The sequence below is a fragment of the Sebastes fasciatus genome, chromosome 18 (assembly GCF_043250625.1).
Source record: "Sebastes fasciatus isolate fSebFas1 chromosome 18, fSebFas1.pri, whole genome shotgun sequence".
Taxonomy (NCBI): Eukaryota; Metazoa; Chordata; class Actinopteri; order Perciformes; family Sebastidae; genus Sebastes; species Sebastes fasciatus.
The window spans coordinates 25,044,753-25,067,705 of NC_133812.1; the positions used below are offsets into that span (position 1 = coordinate 25,044,753).

The 22,953-nt window shown below is 43.4% G+C and overlaps 1 protein-coding gene across 1 annotated transcript in view; it reads left to right on the plus strand.

Annotated features, from left to right (window-relative positions):
• The window catches only part of fut8b (fucosyltransferase 8b (alpha (1,6) fucosyltransferase)), a 113,499-nt gene that overhangs the window by 68,743 nt on the left and 21,803 nt on the right, over positions 1 to 22,953 (plus strand). Inside the window, exons 3-5 of the mRNA XM_074616704.1 lie at positions 8,018 to 8,136; positions 9,231 to 9,393; positions 17,219 to 17,333. Of these exons, the coding sequence (XP_074472805.1) occupies positions 8,018 to 8,136; positions 9,231 to 9,393; positions 17,219 to 17,333 (397 nt within the window). The remainder of the gene's footprint in view (positions 1 to 8,017; positions 8,137 to 9,230; positions 9,394 to 17,218; positions 17,334 to 22,953) is intronic.

The window sequence follows — 22,953 nt, forward strand, 5'->3', positions numbered from 1 at the left end:
GGCATGCCAACAGAGGGAGGGAGAGGAGGGAGAGGGGGGCGATGCAGAGGAGGCGAAGAGGAGGGAAGCATGATGGATGGCGTGAGGACTGCACTAAGTAAAGAGCAGCAAGGAGGAAATGGAAAATGAGGATGGAGGGGGTGAGGAGAGTTGTGGAGACTGCAGTCTGAAATCTTGTCAACACACGTTACTTTTTGCATATGTCTGCCTCATTTGGATCCCTATCTTTCAAGTAAAATTAAAAAAATGCTAATTTAAACTGTAAAAACAGACAGTGTAGCTTGGTGAGGTGAGACCGTATAATGGTTTGATCCCAGTCCGGCCACACCAAACAGATGCTGCTGCCGCTTCCATCCAGACCTCCACTCCCATCGACCGGGCCGTCGCTCAGGCCCAGCGAGGGAAAGTCTACTACCGCACACACTAGCCCCATTGTGGGAGCTGTCTGCGGTCAGGACATCTCTGTCAAGTAGCGAGCCAGCTCCGCTCCGGGTGTACTGAGGCGGCGAAGCATGCGAGGCAAGAATGCACCGTTCAGAATCAGTTTACTTGGAATTACAGTGTTGGAGTCAGCGGCCATAACGCGGAGATCAGCAAAGGGAAGGTGACGTCGAGGCGAGATTAACCGATTCCACGCAAAGATAGAAATATTTTGCACAAAACAACAGCTACACTGTAGTACATACAATGCAGTATTATACAGTCATACAATACACCGTCTCTGTGATTATCTCTTCAAACAGGGCTTTCAAACTGATTCGGAGCAGTGGGTTGCGGCTTTTCATGGTAATGACCAGACTTTTTCCACCCATTTATAGTGTTTACTCGCCTTTGCCCACTGACACATTCCCTTGGTTTATTAGCTTGACTTATTGGAGTCAAGTGGTTTGGTTTCACACATGGCGAGTTTCCAGGAAAAGGCTGGAACATGACGCATCACACGCGTATATAGAAGAGCAGCGTACGGGAACATTAAATCAAATGTTCCTCTTTTTGGCGCGGAAAAATTGGCATGGCCATTTTCAAAGGGGTCCCTTGACCTCTGACCTCAAGATATGTAAATTAAAATGGGTTCTATGGGTACCCACGAGTCTCCCCTTTACAGACATGTCCACTTTATGATAATCACATGCAGTATAAATGTGTTATTTTCTCCTATTCTAAAATGATGTATCTGAATATTTCTGCATACTGGGGTCCCTAAACGGTCTTGGAATTACATAAATTGGATATCACTGTAAAGATGAGACTCTTGTGGATCCAATGAGCCCAACTGTATTCATGTGAGATGATGTTAGTCCCTGTAGTAGCCATTTCATTGTATTGAATGGAGACAATTTTTTGAAACGTGACCTCACTGTATAAAATGACCTGTGGTGACCTCTAGGATAATCACAGCCTCATGAAACTTTACAGCCACAAGCTAGAGACCTAGAGCATTCTGAGGATGGATGGCTTTACTAGCTAGATTGACAATAAGGGGGTTTCTGAGCAGTTTACACAACAGAAGCGTTCGCCATGCAATCGCCAAAAAAATGCAATTCTTGCAGAAATCTCCAAATGTCAAAAGTTTTGATCACAAATCACAGCATGGCTTTTTCTAAGGTGTTCCTCAAGGTCTTGGTGTCTTAATGTGATATTTTGGAGGGATTATTGGTCATTTGTATTAATTCTCAATAGATACAAAATGGTTAAATTTAGCACTGAATCTGTGTAACAAATGGTATCAACCCAGAAATTGCTGCAACAACTTATGAGACATAAAAGAGCATGGGGATGGAAATCATATACTTCTATCATCATGTTCTACACCCTTATACACTTTCACAATGAATTTTAAATAATTCATGTTTATTACAGATTTATGACTAGAACAACTTGAAACACAGAGCTGAGCTGCATCTCAAATTAATCTCCAGGCTCCACAGCGTTCAGATGATGTGTATCTATGTGACATCTACTGTTGACCTGCTGTCTCCCCCTACAGACCCCCCCTAAAACAGAATAAAAAGGGTCTATTGGGTCTCGAGGCAAATTGCGTCCATGTAGCCTGCTTTCATCTACACCATCCCAGAATACATTACATCCATATGTATGTCTTCCCAGGTCAGCACATAAAGTTTCCTTTTGAAGTCGAGCAGATTATATTAAATCTAACTCACGGTAATATGTATGCGCCGCGGCGTCACCTGAGCCTGCGCCGTTCAAACCGCTCCGCCCCGGCTCTGAACGCCCCGTGAACTCCACGGTTACCGGGTGCGGGTGCAGAGCGACAGCTGGGGCAGCGTTTCAGAGGAAACTGGGTTGCGCTGCTGAACCTCACCTGCTTTCCGGCTCAGTGCGTTGGCGCCGGTGGGGGCTCATCACCCCCCTGCTTTCATAGCTTGTCTTTCACTCCACGCTATTCCCCCCCCCCCCTCAACTCAGAGCTTTTTCCTCATCTGCTACCTCTCCTGTATCGTTTGATTAAGACGCCGTTGAATCCAGCTGCCTTGTCTCCGCTTCAGGTCCTCTAGAGATGCCGTCAGGGATCATTTGTGTATTATTTGTGTACGCTATTTGCCTTCTTTCCTCTGCGTGTGTGTGCGTGTGTGTGTTTTGATACCACTGGGTGTTTGGATGTATTTTCTACATATCTTGGTCGGGGATGCTTGTGGTTTTCCTGCACCAGCATTGTGTCTCAGCAGCTTATGTCTCTTCGGAGCATGTTAGCTAACCTCTGTATCACGTCTCTGCTCATTACCCTGCTGCTGCCTGGTGTGGCCTATTTTTTTTTTCCTTCCTTGTTCAAGGAGATATCGTGTTGCTTCAGTTTTTAAGCAGCACTTAAAACCCCGGGGAAATGATGTCACTGAGGAAACGGTGTAACGAGCAGGTTAGGGTGTGGCCTCTGGGACATCCTGTTGAATATTGTTTGAACAGACTTAGCCGTGAGAATAGACGGCGGAGGTGATACTCTGAGAGGAAATGCACCTGGGTCTTGTTTCAAGAGATGTGTGTCAGGCAGCTGGGATTGTCATTCACAGATTTGTGACGGAGAAAGGAAGCGTGAATTTAAGACACGCATATATGTACCCCGGATGAAAGGTTTATCCTCGTCCATCACGCGGTTACATAATGTAACATATCCTCCCTTTTTCTCCTCGGTTATTTCCATGGCTTTGAAGCACAATGCTCAGTTAGTGCTCAGTGAAGTGGGAGGCCGGGGCTTCTATGGGACCGAAGCTTCAACAGCGAGGGGGTGGGGGGTGCAGCGAGAAGGGCTGTTGCAACTTTAAAAGTCTCATCTTTATGCCTGCCAGCGACTGATGTTCCTCACTCATGGAGCAAATTGAGTTTGCATGCCTTGATGACTCATTAACATGGCCTTTGCAGCATTTCGCCAATGCCCCTGTGCATTCCAACATATTCCATTTTTAATAGTTCTATGTAGAGGAATTGATTCGGTATAATGTCGGTGGGAGCTCTCCTTTTTTTTTTCTCTCTCTCCTCGGCTGATCTGAGCTCCGCGCTCTCTTCTGAGCATGTCTGAGAGTGCTCATTTGTCTTTTTTTTCATTACACGCATGCAGCGGTTATTCATTGTTCATCGACACAGAGCTGTGAAAATGTTTATTTATTAATGTGGAATATGTTAAATGGACTGAAAAGCGGACCCAAACATCATTTCAGCTATAATGAGCAATTTGCAAGATTATCAGCTGTTAATTTGCGAAGGCCTTTTTAAATGTGGTGCTTTTTGAGCACCACATTTCTAGTCATGCATTCTCACAGTGGATCAAAAGAAAAAAAACACAAAGAGCTGCAGAGAGACCATATAGTGAGTTGTGTAAGTGAATGATTGAGTTGAGTGGTTCACAACCTGGAGTCACAGGTTGATCACAGGGGGTGCGAGGTCTGCTCTGAGGTTGTCAAAATTAGATTTGTATTCATAATAACACATTTACTGGATAATTACACAAAAGTCTGTATATAAGACTATTTAAAAAAAATTGTATCTGTTCAAAATGTACCTTAAAGGGAGATTTGTCAAGTATTAAATACTCTTATCAACATGGGAGTGGGCAAATATGCTGCTTTATGCAAATATGTGTATATATTTATTATTGGAAATCAATTAACAACACAAAACAATGACAAATATTGTCCAGAAACCCTCACAGGTACTGCATTTAGCATAAAACAATATGCTCAAATCATAACATGTCAAACTGAAGCCCAACAGGCAACAACAGCTGTCAGTGTGTCAGTGTGCTGACTTGACTATGACTTGCCCCAAACTGCATATGATTATCATAAAGTGGGCATGTCTGTAAAGGGGAGACTCGTGGGTACCCATAGAACCCATTTACATTCACATATCTGGAGGTCAGAGGTCAAGGGACCCCTTTGAAAATGGCCATGCCAGTTTTTCTTCACCACAATTTAGCGTAAGTTTGGAGCGTTATTTAACCTCCTTTGCGACAATCTAGTATGACATGGTACCAATGGATTCCTTAGGTTTTTTAGTTTCATATAATACCAATATCTTCACTCTAGCTTTAAAACTGAGCCTGATACAACCTCCAAAAGATTGATTGCGTTAATGCAAATTAGTGGCGTTAAAACAAATTTGTGTTGATGCATTATTATTGCGTTAACTTGGCATTTCTGCACAGTTGCAGATAAAGATTATACTACACTAATAGTATTAGTATTATACTGTTTGTAGCATTAGTTTCCAGTGGTGGCTGCGTATGATAGATTCTGACTCATGTGATCCAAACATTTCCAATAACTCCGTTAGCGTTGTAAAGTCCTAAAGTCATCATAAATAATAAATATTCAGCTTCAATCCATATTTGTTGGCGTTTAGCCTTTCAAAAACAACATTTTCACTGCGGTCAAAAACCTATTTGCTCTCGGGGCGCTCTAGAAGCATCTAACAGCACCATAAATTACATTTATCAAAACACAATATCAAGGAAAACAGGTTGTGGGAACCACTGGATTAGCTGTTTACGACCTATATACAGTACATGACATGATCTTTTTAGTCATACTTCACACATATAAGAAAGACCAGACCTCTGCGGCACCAATCAGCATACAGACTGTACAATAAGGAAAAGGGATTTCCAGTTGGGCTGCTGATAAATGGTCAAAGTGCAGCAGCAAATTATGTTTAATCTATTTACTCCACTTGAATAGCTTTGATGTTTTTTTGAATTCATTAAATGTTAATTTTGTCTGAGTCTGTTTTGACTCGTTTATTTCCTCCACCAAATTGAATTTGTATCCATTACAGAGTTAAAATGTTAGCCCATTATATTACATCAGGCAGACATCAACCAAAGTCAATCACAATAGTTGTAATTCTTCTTTTTTTGTATAGTTTTTAAACCAAAGTCACAAAGAAACGTCGTACTACTTGGCTCCTTGTCTCCCTAATTTGACATTCATTTAATAGATGAGTCATTGGATACGGAGACGGGATATAATGCTTCGGTGTATTGTTCAGTAGCAGATCGGCTGGCCCGAACAAACATGGAAAATGATTCAGTTCTTTGTAGATAATGTTAAGCTTCAAGTAAATAAACCGGGACGGGGCTCCAGGAGGCTCCAGGAGGCTCCAGGAGGCTCCACTCTGGTGTCTTAGCAAATTAGGTAGAATTTTCTCTGGTGCACATTAAAAGATGTCTCAGCTCAGTTTTCAACTTTTAAGTCCAGAAACGTCCAAATGAGAATAGATATCAGACTAAGCAGTCTGGGCTGGGATGATAAACATTCTCCAAACTCCTGCTCCTTGTTAGCGACGGTTAAAACTACAGTACGTGTTGTAGATAGAAAATGAAGCAGGATCCTGCAAATGTGCGGCCTGCACGATTTCTTGACAGTTTTATTCAGAGAGTGATTTTGGTTGATGGTGGAAAAGAGAATATCACAATATTTGCACAACATCTGATATGTTTTTCCAGATTAAAAATCATGAGTAAAGACCCTTTGCTAAGTCCCGCCCTTCAAATGCAGATTGGCCAATCATAGCGTCTGACGAGGGTTCGACAGCTATACGACTCTGCTTCAAAGACTGATGCAATCGTTTCAGATTGTCTTCATTTCCAGGCTGGTTTTGTGGATTTCGAGTTAGTCATGGTTAAATGTTGTGCCTGGGGCACGTGTAGAGGAAGAGATATACGTTTCTAAAACGTTACATTTCTACAAGGGCTGTCAATCAATTAAAATATTTAATCCCAATTAATCACACATTTTTTTATCTGTTCCAAATGTACCTTAAAGGGAGATTTGTCAAGTATTTAATACTCTTATCAACATGGGAGTGGGAAAATATGCTGCTTTATGCAAATGTATGTATATATTTATTATTGGAGGTCAATTAACAACACAAAACAATGACAGATATTGTCCAGAAACCCTCACAGGTACTGCATTTAGCATAAAAATATGCTCAGATCATAAAATGGCAAACTGCAGCCCAACAGGCAACAACAGCTGTCAGTGTGTCATTGTGCTGACTTGACTATGCCCCCAAACTGCATGTGATTACGTTTGGAGCATTACTTAACCTCCTTTATGACAAGCTAGTATGACATGGTTGGTACCATGGTTGGTTTTCTAGTTTCATATGATGCCAGTATATTATAGTATAGTAGCTCTGACAGTTTGAGGGCGTAGCTGTAGGGGGCGGGGCTCAGCGAAGGGTCAATCACAGTCAAGCGAGAGCTGTGTACTTCCAGGTGTAGGAATGGCTGATGTTCTGAAGTCTTAAGTGAAGGAGAAAACGGTTGTACAGCCTGCTTAGAAATGGTGTCTGTCTCAAGCTAATTCATGTTGTCAGACTAAAATAAGTGAAGCTGAAATAGTGGGATTGCTCCAGTCTGAACTCTGCCCTCTTGTCTAGATTGCATCGCATCATAAAGATCATGTGTAATAAGATGTTTAACAAGTGATCCAGTACATGAGTTTAATCCTGAACCAGTAGCTCAGTCAGTGATTGACAGCAATTTTAATGATTGTTTCATGGTCTTAAAGGGATAGTTCAGGTGTTCTGAAGTGGGGTTGTATGAGGTACTTATTGATAGTAGGTGTATTACTTACAGTAGATGACGGTTGGCATACCTCCAGCTTGGAGAAGCAGACAGGAGCAGTGAGCCTTTCTTTTAGGTGGCTAGAATACGTTTTTCTGTCGTTCCCGTCCACAGCAGTGTATTGCTTTGCTCCTGTGTAGATACTCTTGTCTGTTTCTCCAAACTGGGGGCACACAGACCGTAATCTACTGTAGGTAATACACTGACTATGGATAAGAATCTCATACAACCTCACTTCAAAACACATGAACTATCACTTTAAGGAATTTAGCAACGTAAAAGTAAGTAAATTAAAAATGCTAAACAGCTGCTCAAATTTTAGGATTTGCTGTTTTACTAAATAAGCAGCTTGGTGCGCATGATTTATCATTATTTACTGTTTTTTTTTACTTAATTGAGTATCAAAAAAGATTGACAACTTCTTTGATGATGAAAGTAATCATTATTTGCACCTAGAGCTGCCCCCTCGTAGTCGATTAGTCGTCTAATCGGTCATTTTGGTCTTATTCGCCTAAGATTTCTGTAGTCGATTAGTCATTTTTTATGCTTTTTTCATGCTGAATGACTTATTTCCGAGAATGAACACATCTCTGGTGAACACAGGATTTGAAGAGGTGCTTTGTGTGATTCTTTATGGAGAAACTCAGCTTTACAGATCTGTTGATTAAATTGATTAGTTGACAAAATCAAGTGTTAGTCGACTAATCATTTCTTTGGTTGAGGACAGCCCTCCTTGCACCACTACACTGAGCACAATTTTATTGAATCATTTTGTCCATTAGATGTTTTTGTTTACTTCGATACAGTTGTACTATTTCAGCAGAGTATTTCTGCAGACTAAGACATTTTTACGCTCTCTCTCTCCGTCCTACCGGCGTACACATGCTCCCATGCTCACCCATCCCATCCTCTCCTCATGTCTTTCTCCCCCAGGATACCAGAGGGTCAGGCAGAAGCCGGGTCCCTCGCTGCAGGGCGACTGCGCTCCCTGGAGGACCAGCTAACCAGAGCCAAACAGAAGATCCACAGCTTCCAGAAACTCACTGGAGATGGTAAGCAGAGCAGCGGCGGGGGGGCATGTAAAAGGTTGCAGGGAAGGATTTGGCACAGAGCTCGGAAATATGAAAGGATTGATTTGGAAGGTGCGGGGGTCGGCTGAATATGGTGTAAAACCAGTCAGCGGCTCTTGTGAGCTTTTGCCTGCAGCGAGACTCTCGGTCTAGTCCGCAGTTAAACCGGCTGTAGCTCAGCGGCGATGGTGGCAGAGCCGTGCCGTGCCGTCGGATTGGCAGGGTTACGTGTGCGTTTGCCACTCTAAGCAGTGGTCAGAGGGGCCGGGGAGCTGTCAGGTGAGCTGGGAAATGTGTGAATGAAGTGGAAGCGGTGCGAATGCCCCGATGGCAGAACGGAGGAGAGGAAAGAGACGGAGAGAAAATACAGAAGGACATGTGAGTGTGGAGGGCAGCACGGGGTCAGCCTTTCCATCTTGCCGCAGGGGAAGAAAAGGCTAAAAATACCCTCCAGCTTTTTTCCACCCAGGGAGGGAGTGAGGAGAGAAGAGAGAGCGCAAGATAGGAACGTAAAAAAAAAGAGCTTTTCCCTCTCCACCACCACCATCACCTCCTCTTTCTCCTGCTCCAGGCTGTCCTTCCCTTTCCTCGGTTTTTTTGTTGTTTCTCTCTCCGCAGAAACCAGAGCAGTCAGCTGTGTTCTGCGTGTGGGTTACTCCACATTGTTTGGCTCGGGTTGGGTGTAGAGTTCCTTCCTGTTGTTAGAACTATATGAGATAGGACGTGAGAGAGCGCCACGAGGCTCGAAAACAGTGATCAAGTGCTCCTTATTGAGGTCAAAGCAACACCCAGAGACACTGAATAAAAGAGCAGAATTTTGATGGTTATATTCCAAAAACCTTGCTTTGTGCCATTAGCCTATTTAGACTCATATAATCCGACGCTCAAACATTCCTAAAGACCTCTTGGCATCCTTTTCTACCTCGTTCCTCCCAGCTGTATTCTCACGGAGCTGCTTTTGAAGTCATTCGATTCATTGTTTTACATCATACCTGTGCTTCAAATGTCATGCCAGCTGAGGATCTTTGTTATGTTTTGTTGTGAGCCGCTCTTTCTTACGCTTCCCCCCGCTGCAGGCCCCGGGCCCACTCAGGAGGAGCTGCGGAGGAGGGTGGAGAACGGCGTTAAGGAGTTCTGGTACTTCGTTCGCAGCGAGGTGAAGAAATTGGCCAACGCCGAGATCAGCGAGAGGCAGAAGTACGCCGACACACTCCTGCAGGACCTGGGACACCAGGAGAGGTGAGCGTGTGGTCGCTTGAAAGTGGAAATGTCAAACTGTTCCACAGGAATTTGAAGAAACCAGTTACATCAATGGAAACGCTGACACTGAAATCATTAAAAAAACAGACTGACCGTTCACTGTGTCAGTAAATAACACCGTCACCTCCATAATGAAGCAGACCTGGCTAGCGGGGCTTTTTCTATGTGGAGTTTGAATGTTCTTCTTGTGTCTGCCAAGGTTTCCTCCCCAGCCCAAAGTCATGCACATTTGGTGAATTTGAAACTCAAAATGATAGATAGATGTGATGTGAGTGTGATCAGGCTGTTCTCATACAACGTTCATAACTATATGAAAAGTAAAGCACTGTAATTAGTATATATCCCAACAAATCAATTCGTATGTAATCCACGTCATCATGAACCAGGAAGTATAAAGAGCAGCAAACGCCACGTAGCGAAGAGGTCGGGGTGGGTAAGTGGGTCAAAAAACACCAGACTGTTACCCAGGAAACCGTGTTTGTACCCAGTGTGAAAACAGAATTCAACGTTGAACCGAAAGAGGATACGTTTGTGTGATTGTGTGTTTGTCTTCACTGTGTGTTGTTTCTTCACAACCCCAGTAAGTATTGGGACAGTCATTCCTTAAGGATGTACATCCTATTAGTAAATATAAACCCTTCTGGTGTAGCGGTCTAAAAGCTTCTTAACAACTCCTTTAATCTCGATAATACTGTGAGTGTTCTAATCACTAATATCTAGTTCTGTGACTCCATTAGCCCGGAGTGAACTACTTGTGAAGTACTACATTGAAGTGTTTATATTCCTCAAAGTAAGTTATTAGTATTGAAACTAAGGTAATGCATCAGCAATGGTATTGATACGTTTAAAAGAGTACCCGCTACCGTTTATTTGTTAGGTGTTTCTACCTCCTTCTGATGAAGATTTTAAAGTAAAACTGAGAGCTTGACACCTCCTGTTATGAGTGTGTCAGAACCTAAATTGAATATGCAGATAGAAATGACAAAGAATGAATCAACAGTTTTGCTAATTGATTGATTAATTAAAGAGGACCTATTATGCTAATTATCAGGTGCAACCTTGTATTTGTTGTTGAACATGTTTAGTTGCTTTAATGTTCAAAAAAACACTTTCTTTTTCTCATACGGGCTGAGCTGCAGCTCCTCTTTTCACCCTCTGTCTGAAACGCTCTGTTTGAACTCCTCCCCAACCTACCAAAAAAGCCCGGTCTCCGCTCGAACTAGCTTTGTTTGAGGGCGTGCCAAACTAGCCGCTGGGCAGGTATTATGCAAATGTGTTTCTTGGTGACATCACCACGTTACGGAAGAAAAGGCGGGACTTCAAGCGAGGTGTTTCAGGCAGTTCAGGAGCAGAGTTTCTGAGGGGTAGAGTAACTCCCTTTGGCGTGGACATTGGGCTTTGTAACTGCAGACCTTTTACATGCACAACAAACTATACAGTATAACACACTAGAGGAAAGGGAAAAACAAAAAAGCATAATAGGACCTCTTTAAGTAACTTTAAAACAAAAAATTCTAAGCATACTACCTTCTCAAGTTCTTATTTGTTTGTCATTTTGAAGACTTAACAATGAATCCGTTATTTAAACAAAATAATCAACAGATTAATTGATGGTGAATATAATAATTAGATTGATAGATTATAGCGCTAATGGTCGCTGATCATGAGTCCCGATCAGGGGTTTTAATCTCTCCCCGGTTCTTCTCTGTGGATCCATTCAGTGTTGATTACAGACTCTCAGGCTGCTGTTTACCAGCTCTGCCTACTGATGATGTCAAAAGTTGACACTTTTGACAGCAGAACTTGAAAGCAGCACTGGGCGGCTGGTTGCTGAGAAACAAAAGGGCAAAGGTCACAGATGCACTCTCTCTGGTATCTGGACGGCTTCCACGCTGCTGAATGAAGAAAGGCCTGGTGTCACTCAGCCAAGTGGTTCATTGTAATCCTGCTGGAGTGGCTTACAGGGCCCATTGTCTTAGTCTTTGCTGCCTAAGCAGCTTTCCAAAGACTGATTCCTCACCCCGCCGTACACACACACACACACACACACACACACACATACAGTCACAGACTTTCACATGCATTCACTCGCCATCTAAGCCCCCCAGCTTCCTTTGTATGTGCTGCAGGCCAGTAGAGAGTCTGGACAGATAGGGGCATCGGTGGAAAGAGCGAAGAAACGTTTGACTGGAGTTAATGCACCGCTCCCTCATTTTAATTCTGCTCAGGACGGGGGATAAGGAACGTCCTCGTCTCCAAACATCTCCCAAGTAAAATAAAAATATAAAAAAAGTCTTCTATTACTTACCCGCTCTCCCAATGAGAGCGATCACTGCGTTATGAAGAGCTTTCAGCTTCACACAGTTTCATAGACGGCTGAAATGAAACGCTGTGAAAGTTCACAGAGATCTGCCAGAAAGCACAACGGCTCAAAGTTCAAATGTCTGCAACAGGAAATGAACGCCCGCAACTACAAAAGAGTGTATCACAATACTGCTGCCAGTGTAGCAGTAACTGTGTAGCTTGATACCAAGTCTCAGTGAAAGCTCTTCAAGGTACTTAAAGCGCTCAGGAAATATGTACGATTTTAACATCTATGTTTCCATGACAACTGGGCAAACTCCATATTATGTGATATGATTGAAAGCCCTTGAAGAGCTACTAAATGGACCTTGAGGAGAGATTATCATTATTGTTTTTAACTGAAATAATCTAATGATCTTGATCTACTGATAACTATCGATTGTTTTCATTATTGATTAGTGTGCCAAGATTAATCATTTAGTCAATAAAATGTCAGTAAATTGTGAGACATGCTCATCACAAGGCCCCCACCTAGTTTACTATTACAGAAGAGTAAGAACACAAGAAAATATTCACATTTGAGGCGCTGAAAGCAGTGAATCTTTTTGCCATTTTTACTTTAAAAATTATTTAAATGACTAATCAATAATCCAAATTGTTACATTAATTTTCTGTTTATCAATTATTCCACAACCATTGTAGCTCCAATCTACTTATAAACTAAAGTAAAGCAAATCAAGAATGAAATATTGAATCTATTGTGTAGATAATGACTATATGTTTTAGATATTTAGGGATTTATTTATAAGTTGTATTACACAGTACATGCTGCAAACATGTGCAGAGTGGCCTGAATTTATGTCACTATGTCTTTAGAAAATAAAAGTCTCACTGAAATCCCACAATTGAAACTGAAATAAATAAACTAACAAGAGAAACTAAAATATATTTGTAGTAATCCTTAAACACTTAAAAGGTGCTAAATGTGAGATTTCTATTGCCTCCACACGGCTCTCAACATGACAACGGCTGAGCTGGCGGCTGGCATTTAAAGGTGCTAACAGTGTTTACCTGAGGGGAACCGGAGGGTGGCGCTACGATTCCGCGACAAAGCCGTCGGTCGGTACAGCGTTATCGGCTGTAACCGCTGTATGAGAGCCGTGCAGAGCGGCGGCTGTGACCTAGCCAGTGGAGCACACTCACATGCACTAAAAGAGGGAGAGTGACTTCATTCTCTGCTCAGGTAGACATTACTCCTCTATATCTTTACACAGTCCAGTGAAAGAGTACCTTTTCTCTTTGCTCCCGTTAGCCCATCCTCTGCCTTACCTGGCCTGGCGATGTTCACGCTGTAATGTTACCCTGAAAGCTTGTAAATGCTCTCCCGTCGGTGCAGCATCAGTACTCAGTAAAGCTGCCAAACCCAGCGGCTGCAGCCTCGACATATGCAGTCTGAGCCAATCAGAAGCACCGGGGGAAGCCCACAAGCTTCACATATGCCCGAGAAGAACACACACATTTAAATATACACACACACAAGAGCACACACACACACACACGTTATTATACACGTGGACGTCGGGGACTGTGTTGGTGTTCCTCCGTCTTGCTGCCAAATTCCTCAGGGCTCGTCTGTTGATTCCTTCTTGTTAAGTTGTGCGGCCGGTTCGGTTAGCTTCTCCTCCCCACAGAGGGCCGCTGATCGCTCCCCAGTGAGCCTCTGGAGGGGAGTTTGACATCTGTGCACACATTGTGGTTCCATCTTCGAAATGGGACAATGAGTAATGATACTGTCTCATTTGTAGAGAGAGGCACTATTCACCCTGTTGAAATGGGACGTGTTACGTTTATCGGCTTTGTGTGTGTCTGTGCATGTGCGTGTGTGTGTGTGTGTGTGTGTGTGTGTGTGTGTGTGTGTGTGTGTGCACTACTGAATATATGCATAAGAACTCTCAGTCACACAGGATGTGACTGATTTGGGTCAAAGAAGTGAGTAATAAATTAAGCTTGCATAAGTGTGTGTGTGTGAGAGAGAGAGTGTGCGATGTGTTTGCATCTGCCCTTAGCTGCAAGTATCAGAGCTCTTGGGCATGTTTATAAGTGGATGGTCACGATATTTGTCAGTGTGTGACATGACACAAATGCGCTCTCAGAGGCGTACAGATGGCAGACTTAATCCGAAACAGAGCTAAACATCCAGAAAGACGCTGCCGCTGTTGTCGTCAGTCGGCTCGACAAAAACGACACTTTTGCTATAAACCCACTGATGAGCCTCGGTAATGCTAAACACAAAGTATACTGTTAACATATGCGGATGGATGTTGTTATCTAAAGCCCTACGTCATGTTGGAGGAACTTTTTGTAGGCGAGGGCGTTGCCGGAGTTCACAAATCACATGATTCAGAAGTTTGCTATAATGTGGATGCACGTTTTGTTGCAGGATATCACAGAGTTAAAGTTAGTGAAAGTTCATTTATTCTAAGTGAGGACAAGTAACGTCTGCACGTCTACCCTGATTTGAAATAAATCAACCAAATAAAGCATCCTATCTGGACAAAAAAATAACATCACAGACAAGTTCACTTAGACTTTGTCCACACCTACACAGGTATTTTTGTAAAAAAAAGCTTTTTCTGTGCGTTTTGGCCTTTCGTCCACACCCAAAGGGCGTTTTAGATCACTGAAAATGGAGCTTTTGTAAAACTTCGGCCAGGGTGAAGATTTAGATTTTCAGTGGTGACGGGGAAAACCGAGTTTTTGGCTGTTATCTCCTTTGTGAGGCGCCAGTAATGAGGCGACAAATCGCGCAACAGCAGCATAAATACATCCCTGAACAAACGGCAGATGTGGCCGAATAACCTGCTAACAGGACTTTTTATATGTTTACACGTAAATGTACTGTTACCCTTCCCCTATATTGGGGAACAGAAGCGTCACAATCTATGGGCAGAATGTGCTATGGACACTGCTACTTATAAGATTTTTTTTAGTGCTTTTATTGCCTTTACTAGTGCATCTGGAGAATGACAAGAAAGAGGGGAGAGAGAGAGGATGACACGCAGCAAAGGGTCGCAGGTTGGATTCAAACCTGGCCCATTAGGATTTCTTTTTGAGAACGAAAGAGGAAAATTTATAAAGAATACCTGTGTATGTGTGGACTCGGCCTTAGTCAAGATCATGATGACATAACTTGTCTGCATATTCAAGGAGGGGTGGGCAATAATGATACGGACAGTATATGTCCTTTTGTTTTTTGATATAGATGTACCATAATATTGTACATTTATTACTAGGTGGGAAAGCCTGTTTTTGGCTGATCCAGTGAATTAGATCACTGAAAAATGAAGATCCCGTACGTCATCATGTTCATGCAAAGATCCTGTCAATTCAGTATTATTATGAAACAGTCCTGCTGATTGATTTGCAACGTGTCACTGGTTGAATGCAACCAGAGAAGAGAAGTTTTTACAGGATTTTGTAGCCAGGGTTAAATAGACCCCTGGAAAAAACCAACCTGATCCCAACAGGTATAGATCAGTTTACCAAAAACACTAGAGCCGATCCAAAAGGGGAGCAATGTGATCCAGACTCGATCCAAACTGCAGTTGACCCAAATAGAGGAAGAACACACGCTGGCAGCAGTGAGAAGCTTCTCATATTAACCAGCAGCCGCGGTCAGAAAGTCTGGTGACGCATGTCCTTCTTCTCTTTCACATTCAACACATTTTTCCACTGTTATGACACATCACATGATCCGAGCTGATGGCGAGTCCACTCTGATCCACTCCACATGTTGACACTCAGAACCGCAGCGATACAACGATGGTGAAGTCCTGGTTACCAGGAACTGACTGGATCTGTAAGGACCTACTCACACAGTATTAAACAGATCTCAGACGGTTGACACATTTCTGTCATCTCACAGTGTATATATTCTTATCTCCCAAACCCTATGTTCAGGGAAACATGTTTATCTTCCACACTATATGAGTTTTTATTGACTCTGAGTCCAAACGCAACATTCGTAATGTGTATGTGTACACCTCTGTGTGTGTGTGTGTGTGGCTGAAAACCTGTCGATCGATTTTATTCTTCTGATCTCGTATACACACAGACACTGTACCTGCCAGGGTCTTTGCACTGAATACAAACAGGGTAAATAAGATTCTCTCTCTGGTTTCCCAACAAGTTCCCCTTTTAACTGCATCATGACCATGAACTGAATCCTCGCCACACATTTTAGATGGTTGCTATGGCAATGAAGCAAAGGCTGGTAGAGTTGTTGATGTGTTAGTTAAGGTCACACGTTTCAACCTTTTCTTCGTGATAATCAGCACAGGAGACCGGCGTTCGTGTCCCGTGTGAAACCAGATGTCTAAGCTGATTTATTTGTCACGTAACTTCCGTACTTAAGTTACAGCACTTCCAGAGATATTCTAAACCAAACCGCGGTCTTTTTCCCGAAAGCTAAGTAGTTTTATTTTATCACGTGTTGCTGGACATTCGTAGGAAAACACACAACAAAAATACGTGTGTTGTGTGGCCAGATATCATCATTGTTAATGAGAGAAAGAGAGAAGTGTACGTCCTGGAAGTGGGTTGTTACGTTCACACTAAAGTGTGTAAGAAAGGTTCTTTGCAAAGGTTATAAAGTGGCAACCTCTCAGAGATGTAGTTCTGCAGTTTGTAGCAACCAGTGGGCCTCATGCAGCAACATTCTCTTAAAATTCTCATATATTTTTTCTTAATTTTCTGTTAAGAGACAAAAATAAAAGAAGTAAACTCAAGATGCACCAAATGTTCTTAAAAATCCAGATCTGCTCTTACCCAGGTGTGCTGATTGATGAATCCCACTTGATCCCTCCCATTGGAGGTGTGTGGCCGATCGTTTATTATTAGCATAGGTAACGCCCCCTGATCACTATATAAGGGAGGGTATTACCAGAGGTAACGGCCCTTAAACACTGTGTAAGGGCAGGTGTTGTGCCGTGTGCAAATACCCGAGTATTAGAGAGATGCCACCAAAAAAAAGGCTGTAAGAAGAAGAAGAACTTAGGTAGTAGTGAAATTGAGGTACTGTTAAATAAACTTAAACAAAGTAAACATGTGATTTGCAGAGCGTCAGTACTCGAATTATAGGAATTTAATAATCAGTATAATTACTCTAAAACATATAACAATCTAAATTTGATGTTCCTCAAATTTAAAACTGCGTTTGTGGACAGTGAAATAAGATGTTTTTTTCTTATCTTGGTAAGAGTGCTCTCGACCACTCGTAAAAAATGTTCTCTTACTTAAGAGAAGAGCAAAGAAAGATTGGTGAATCATAGAAAGATATGAGTACTAACGAAATAAGAACAAATCGGGATTACAAACTAAAATTGAGGAGATGAAATTTGTTCTTATATCTCTTATCGACACTGAGCCTGCATGAGGCCCAGTGTCTCTGTTCAGCTCTTTCTAACATGTAAATAATGAATGTTTTGAAATGTGTCTGCAGGTCCATCATGACAGACTTGTACTACCTCAGCCAGGCGGACGGAGTGGGCGAGTGGAGAGTGAAGGAGGCTAAAGACCTGTCGGATCTGGTCCAGAACAGAATCACCTACCTACAGGTATCTACAGACACACCCGCTGCTCCGCCAACTGGCCTCACACACTCCCTCCCTCTCTCTCTCTCTCTCTCTCTCTCTCTGTCACCCACACGTAGACACAAATACAGGGTAAGCATTTATGCAGATGTTTCCCTCACAGGTACAACGGCGCATATGCGTTTTTTGAGGACAGCTTTCACACTTGCTTGTCTCATTTGCACCATCCATAACTGTCAGCATCAGTTTCCACAAGGAGCAGGTGAGGGCGGTGATAGCAGACTGTCTCAGCAGTCGCATCTGACAAGCAGGATTCTTGTTGCTTGTCAGCGGTTTAGTAACACACACACACACACACACACACACCGGCGCCAAAACACATGGACACGCATGCAGACTTGCAAAAATGACAGATCGGCAGACGCGCTTATGCAGGAATGCAAAAACGCTGTACACAGACATACACATATTTACTCAGAGATAGATGCACATATGCTTACAGCGCCACACACAACGCGAGACCGGCCACACATCCATTCACCCCCAGCCGCCCCGCTCCCCCTCCCCCCAACGCCGGTGCTGCCGGGTTCCCGGGTGGGGCGGTTCGCCGCGGCACCGGGCCCTGCAGCATTAATGAGCCGGTGTGTTTGATGAAGAGGACCCAGTCAGTCTGGCTGGGCGGAGACAGCACCACTAACAGCTGCTGTCACCACCGCTGAGGGATCACACCGCTCCACCAGCTGCCGTCACTAATTCATCACACGCACACCGAGTCGTGCACAGATGGATTCACCCGCACCTACGCAAGCAAATTGGCGCGCACGTACGCACGGCCGCAAGATTGATGCACATGCTCGAATGCAAAGAGATGCCCCTGTGTGTGTGTGTGTGTGTGTGTGTGTGTCTCACACATCTATATGTACACACACTGACAGACTCCACCCTCCTATCCTGCTGTCTCTGCCACCCTCACCAGCCTCTCCCTTCTTTCCTGGTTTAACTAACTCCATCTCTGCGTCTGCTCCATCTGTCCACTCACAACATTCAGTGAACATGGCTGCTTCTTCAGATGGCTTTACGTTGGACACGCTTTTCATCTATTTTTGCACCGTGAGCCTTTTATACGCTGGTATTAATGGGTAGTGAGCGAGATATGGTGTTTTTGATCTTTCACCTGTCACTCAACAAACGTGTCCCGTACCTTAAAGTTATAATCCTTAAAGCAGATATAGTCTGTATTTTTATATTAGACTACAAGGCACTTTTAACTTGTTATGAAACTGTCTTTATTTAAAACTGATTCCTCTGTATGACCTACATAAGTTAACAAGACCATCAGCTGGGTCCGAATCCCCGTGAAAATCGGACGAAACGATTTACGGCATGCAGTTTCACCAGAAACTCAGACTCCAGCGGGGCCTCCGGCAGCGACCAGCCCACCGCGGACAGACCCAGAACCGCTGCCACCTTTGACCTGCAGTTGAAGCTCTGGCGGGAGGTGGAGAGCTCCGCACCCGGAAGCAGCAGCTTCTCCTACGGCCGGAAGCTTAGAAGCTTTCTAAAGGGACCCTGGTGCTCGGAAACACTACTGCTTTTGTCCACTCGACTGCCAAAATCAACACAAAATAAAAGTTCCTCGTTGTAGCTTTAACAACAGAGCACATGACTTGTGATATGTGAACGAGGATGCTCATAGTCATGAACTCATAGAAGAACATCACCTGACTCTGCAGTTCCCCTCGGCTCTGCAGAGCTTTACAGCATCTTTCAGCAGGCAGCTGTTTTCAATGACACGCTTAAAAAACGTCTGTACACTACCTGCATGTCACCAAACAGCAGACTGACAAAGTTTAGCAGCTTTAGTGGAGCATTTAGCTAGCGGTTAATGGGCCAGATATTTCACTCAGAAGTTGGTGGAGACCAAAACAGAGCTAAACATTTTAGTCCTGGTTGATTTGACGACACCCGTGGTTACTGATGATGATGATGGTAAACTAGTGTTAATAATATGTGCCAGACAGTGGACAACCTCTGGGTCTGAAAAGTGATGCTGAAGTGCCTTAAACTGTCATTCTCTCTAACAGCCAGCAGGGGGCGACTCCTCTGGTTGCTAAAAGAAGTCTGATTGTATAGAAGTCTATGAGAAAATGAGTCTACTTCTCACTTGATTTATTACCTCAGTAAACATTGTAAACATGAGTTTATGGTCTCAATCACTAGTTTATAATCTTCTTCAATACAGCATGATGTTCATTTAGTAAATTATGGTCCCATTTAGAGTCAAATAGACCATAAAGCAGGGGATGCTTTAGGGCGTGGCTACCTTGTGATTGACAGGTTGCTACCACGGCGTTGTCGTCTTCCAACTTTAACCCTTTCACAGTGTGTTTTCACTTCATGAAAGTTAACTATAACCTTTTTGGTCACCTAAAAATGTCTCATTCAGCGTTCGGTTGTACTTAGCTCCACTCTCTCGTGCTACTTCTGGTTGCAAAAAAACTAAATGCCGAACCCGAGGCTTTAAAACGGCAGTCCACAAACCAATGGGTGACGTCACGTTGACTACATCCACCTCTTATATACAGTTTATGGACCCAGAGTACCATTGGAAGCTGATAGTCTGTCAAAAGTGCAACAGAAGGAGATAAACTGGTTTATCTGTTCACAGCAGAGCCAGAGAAATATTTTGACACAGCAATAGTGAACCTCTGATCAAATGTTGTCCTCTGCATTATGTTAAACGCTCTCATTGCACTTGCTTTTTGTTTTCCACATCTTGTCCAGTGTGTGCATCATGCATTCCCCTTCTCTGTAAACCCCCTGTGTGTAGGTAACACAATTTGAATCCGGTAGTGGGAAAGGCAAACGCAGCAAGAATTTAAGAACGATGAAATCTACTAAACAAAGAGGCAATTACAGAATGCAAAACGTTAGACGGCTATTGCGGAGAGATATTGCCAGTAAAAAGTACAAAAAAGTAGAGTTTGATATCATAAAAAAAAAACATAACGTCTTCTTGCTTTGATTTTCTGATGATAATATTTGAGTTTTCTCTCGGCGGAGCTCTTTGACAGTTCAGTCATTGTGGATGTTAGTGCTCTAAATGACGCAGCGTTGCTTCTTAATGCAAAAAAGATGTCTCTCATCCTGTGCTCTACAGGTGCTTCTCCTCTAAAGGCGTCCATTGAGGAAAATGCAAAGACTTTTAATGAGCTGGATATAGAGTAAATCTGCTGACAACAGAGAGAGAAAAAACAGACTTTTACCAAAAACGTAGCCGAGCTTTACTTCATCTTCAGCTTCCTTTCATCTTCCTCTCTTGTTTTTGAATGTGGGCATCACAGTGGATAATTACCTGAGCTTGACATACCATTTCTCTTATCCATATTCCCTACAGAAACATTATCACCGTGGTCTCTCTGAACTGAATCACTCTGCAACTGCGTCTATGTTTGACACTCAAAAAAGCGCACCGTTTAAACAGGCACTTAACCTACAGTACAGAGCGGTACTCAGAGGCTGCCTTTGTGCACGCATCTGCCGTCATTATCCTTGAACCGAGTCTCTCGGCGCGTCGGAGTCATTCCAGCCTCATCATTATCAACCGGGGATCCGATGGTGGCCTCACGGCTCACGCCGCACATTGATCTCATGCAGACGTGATGCCGAAGCTCTGTCGAAAGGAAAGCTTCAGTCCTTTTGTCAGGACGCCGCTGTAGATTATTAGCACAGTAACTTTTAGCCTACACCTATGGGGCTAGTAGAGAACCGGCAGCCTGTAACTCCGGGGAAATACCTGTGCGGCTTGTTCTGTCAGCTGTACTCTGTTCATGGTGTTATTGAACATCAGTGGTGGTAATCACTTTTCAACTCCTCTCCTCTCAGCTTTTTCTTATTTCGTCTCTATCGCCTCTGTCCTCTTTCTCATTTCATCTTTTTTTTTTTTTAATCCCCTCATCTCTTCCCTCTTTTTCCCTCTCTTCCTCTTCCTCTCCTGCTAGCGCGTGATAGGCAGCGTTAGCCGGTGGGTGCCGCGCGGCCTGATTACCGTGAACCATCCACAGCTGCAGAGAGCCTAATGAGGAAAACACTCCCATCAGCCCGTAATTGCTGTTTTAGGAAGCCGGTTGGCACGAGCGTCGCCGAGTCGCTCAGACCGGCTGCCGAGAGAATCACAAACCGCCCGGCGACCCATCGACAACACAGCATGTGTCACTCTGTTAGTTTCCACTTTTTATTTGTTTCTTTCCACCGGCGCCCGTCATCTGGTATTCTTTCCCCTCAGACTTTGTATGATATTGAAGCTAATTTATGAGCTGAGGAATGAGAGTGAGACGGGGAGTTGGAGAGAGAGGAGGAAAAGGAGAAGGAGGGAGAGTATCAGAGAGAAAGGGGGATGAGGAAAGAAAGAGTGGTAGAAGATAGGAGGGGAGAGAGAGGGGAGAGGTTGGTTCTGAGGCTAACAACCCATCTCAGACACACTGAGCAGTCTCACAACAAAGCTGCTCTCCAAACACCAATCAGAGTAAATTATAACGCAATGTAACGAGAAACCTATTTGGAACGTTGGAGAGAAGAAACTCAAAGCAGATGGAAGTAGATCGGAATGTTATCTGGCCCTAAACGGAGATTATGAATTGACAGGATATCTCTCTCTACCGTCAGAGATAGAAAGCAGAGACAGATCCTAACCAAGTACAGACTCAGTGACCTCATATGGAAATAGAAACAGGAAGACACAAAAGAAATCCTAGCAACCAAGAGAAAACAGAACATGTGGTCTCTGTTGGACAGGTGAGACAGAGATGCACTTCCTCCTACAATGTCAAACCTTCAATGAAATAAGGAACATTTACTTTAAGGTCAACTTTGTAATTTCACATTTCAAAGAGCTTAATGACCTCGCAAAATTAAAAAATGCTCCGAGGAGAAGGAGACGAGGCATAGCCTGCTGCCCAGTGTGTTTCAATATACCTCAACCTGGGGGACAGTGAATGACCTAGACACACACACACACACACACACACACACACACAGAGTAATTGGACAGATAGTTACTGAGTGAATTATTCTGTTCTTACATATGATCCATAACGTTAATGTTAACTGGAGATTTATGTCAATATGGCTACTGTACCCCTTCATCCTTGGTCGTGTCGAGTTGGTAACCCACAATTTGCAAAAACTTGCAAAAAATCTTGCAAGACTCGCTGCCCGACGACCTATCATAACCCCAACCATTCAAGGTCAATGCCTAACCTTAAAGGGCGGGTCCATCTGCGTTCTGTACTGTGTTTTTCAAATGGAAACGCCCACTCAGCTGTTGCATAAAGCAGTGACGTAGGTTACCAAAGTAAGCTAATCAATAAGGTTATGAATAATGTGAACGCTAGCACGAGCTGAGTCATATAGCTGTGCTAAATTTGGATTATTTTAATTGGTGTTATATGTATACTCCCGCGTTCTGCGAGGTAAAAATGACTGCTTTTATGAATGTAGTCTGGTGGCTTTGAAGAGAGCGACCAATGCCTGACCTTAAACATCTCACGAGAGTTTAGCAATTTGTGAGGTACCATCTAGACACAACCTTCATCCTCTCCTAAACATAAACCATCCATCAGCTCAAACACACACAAATACATGC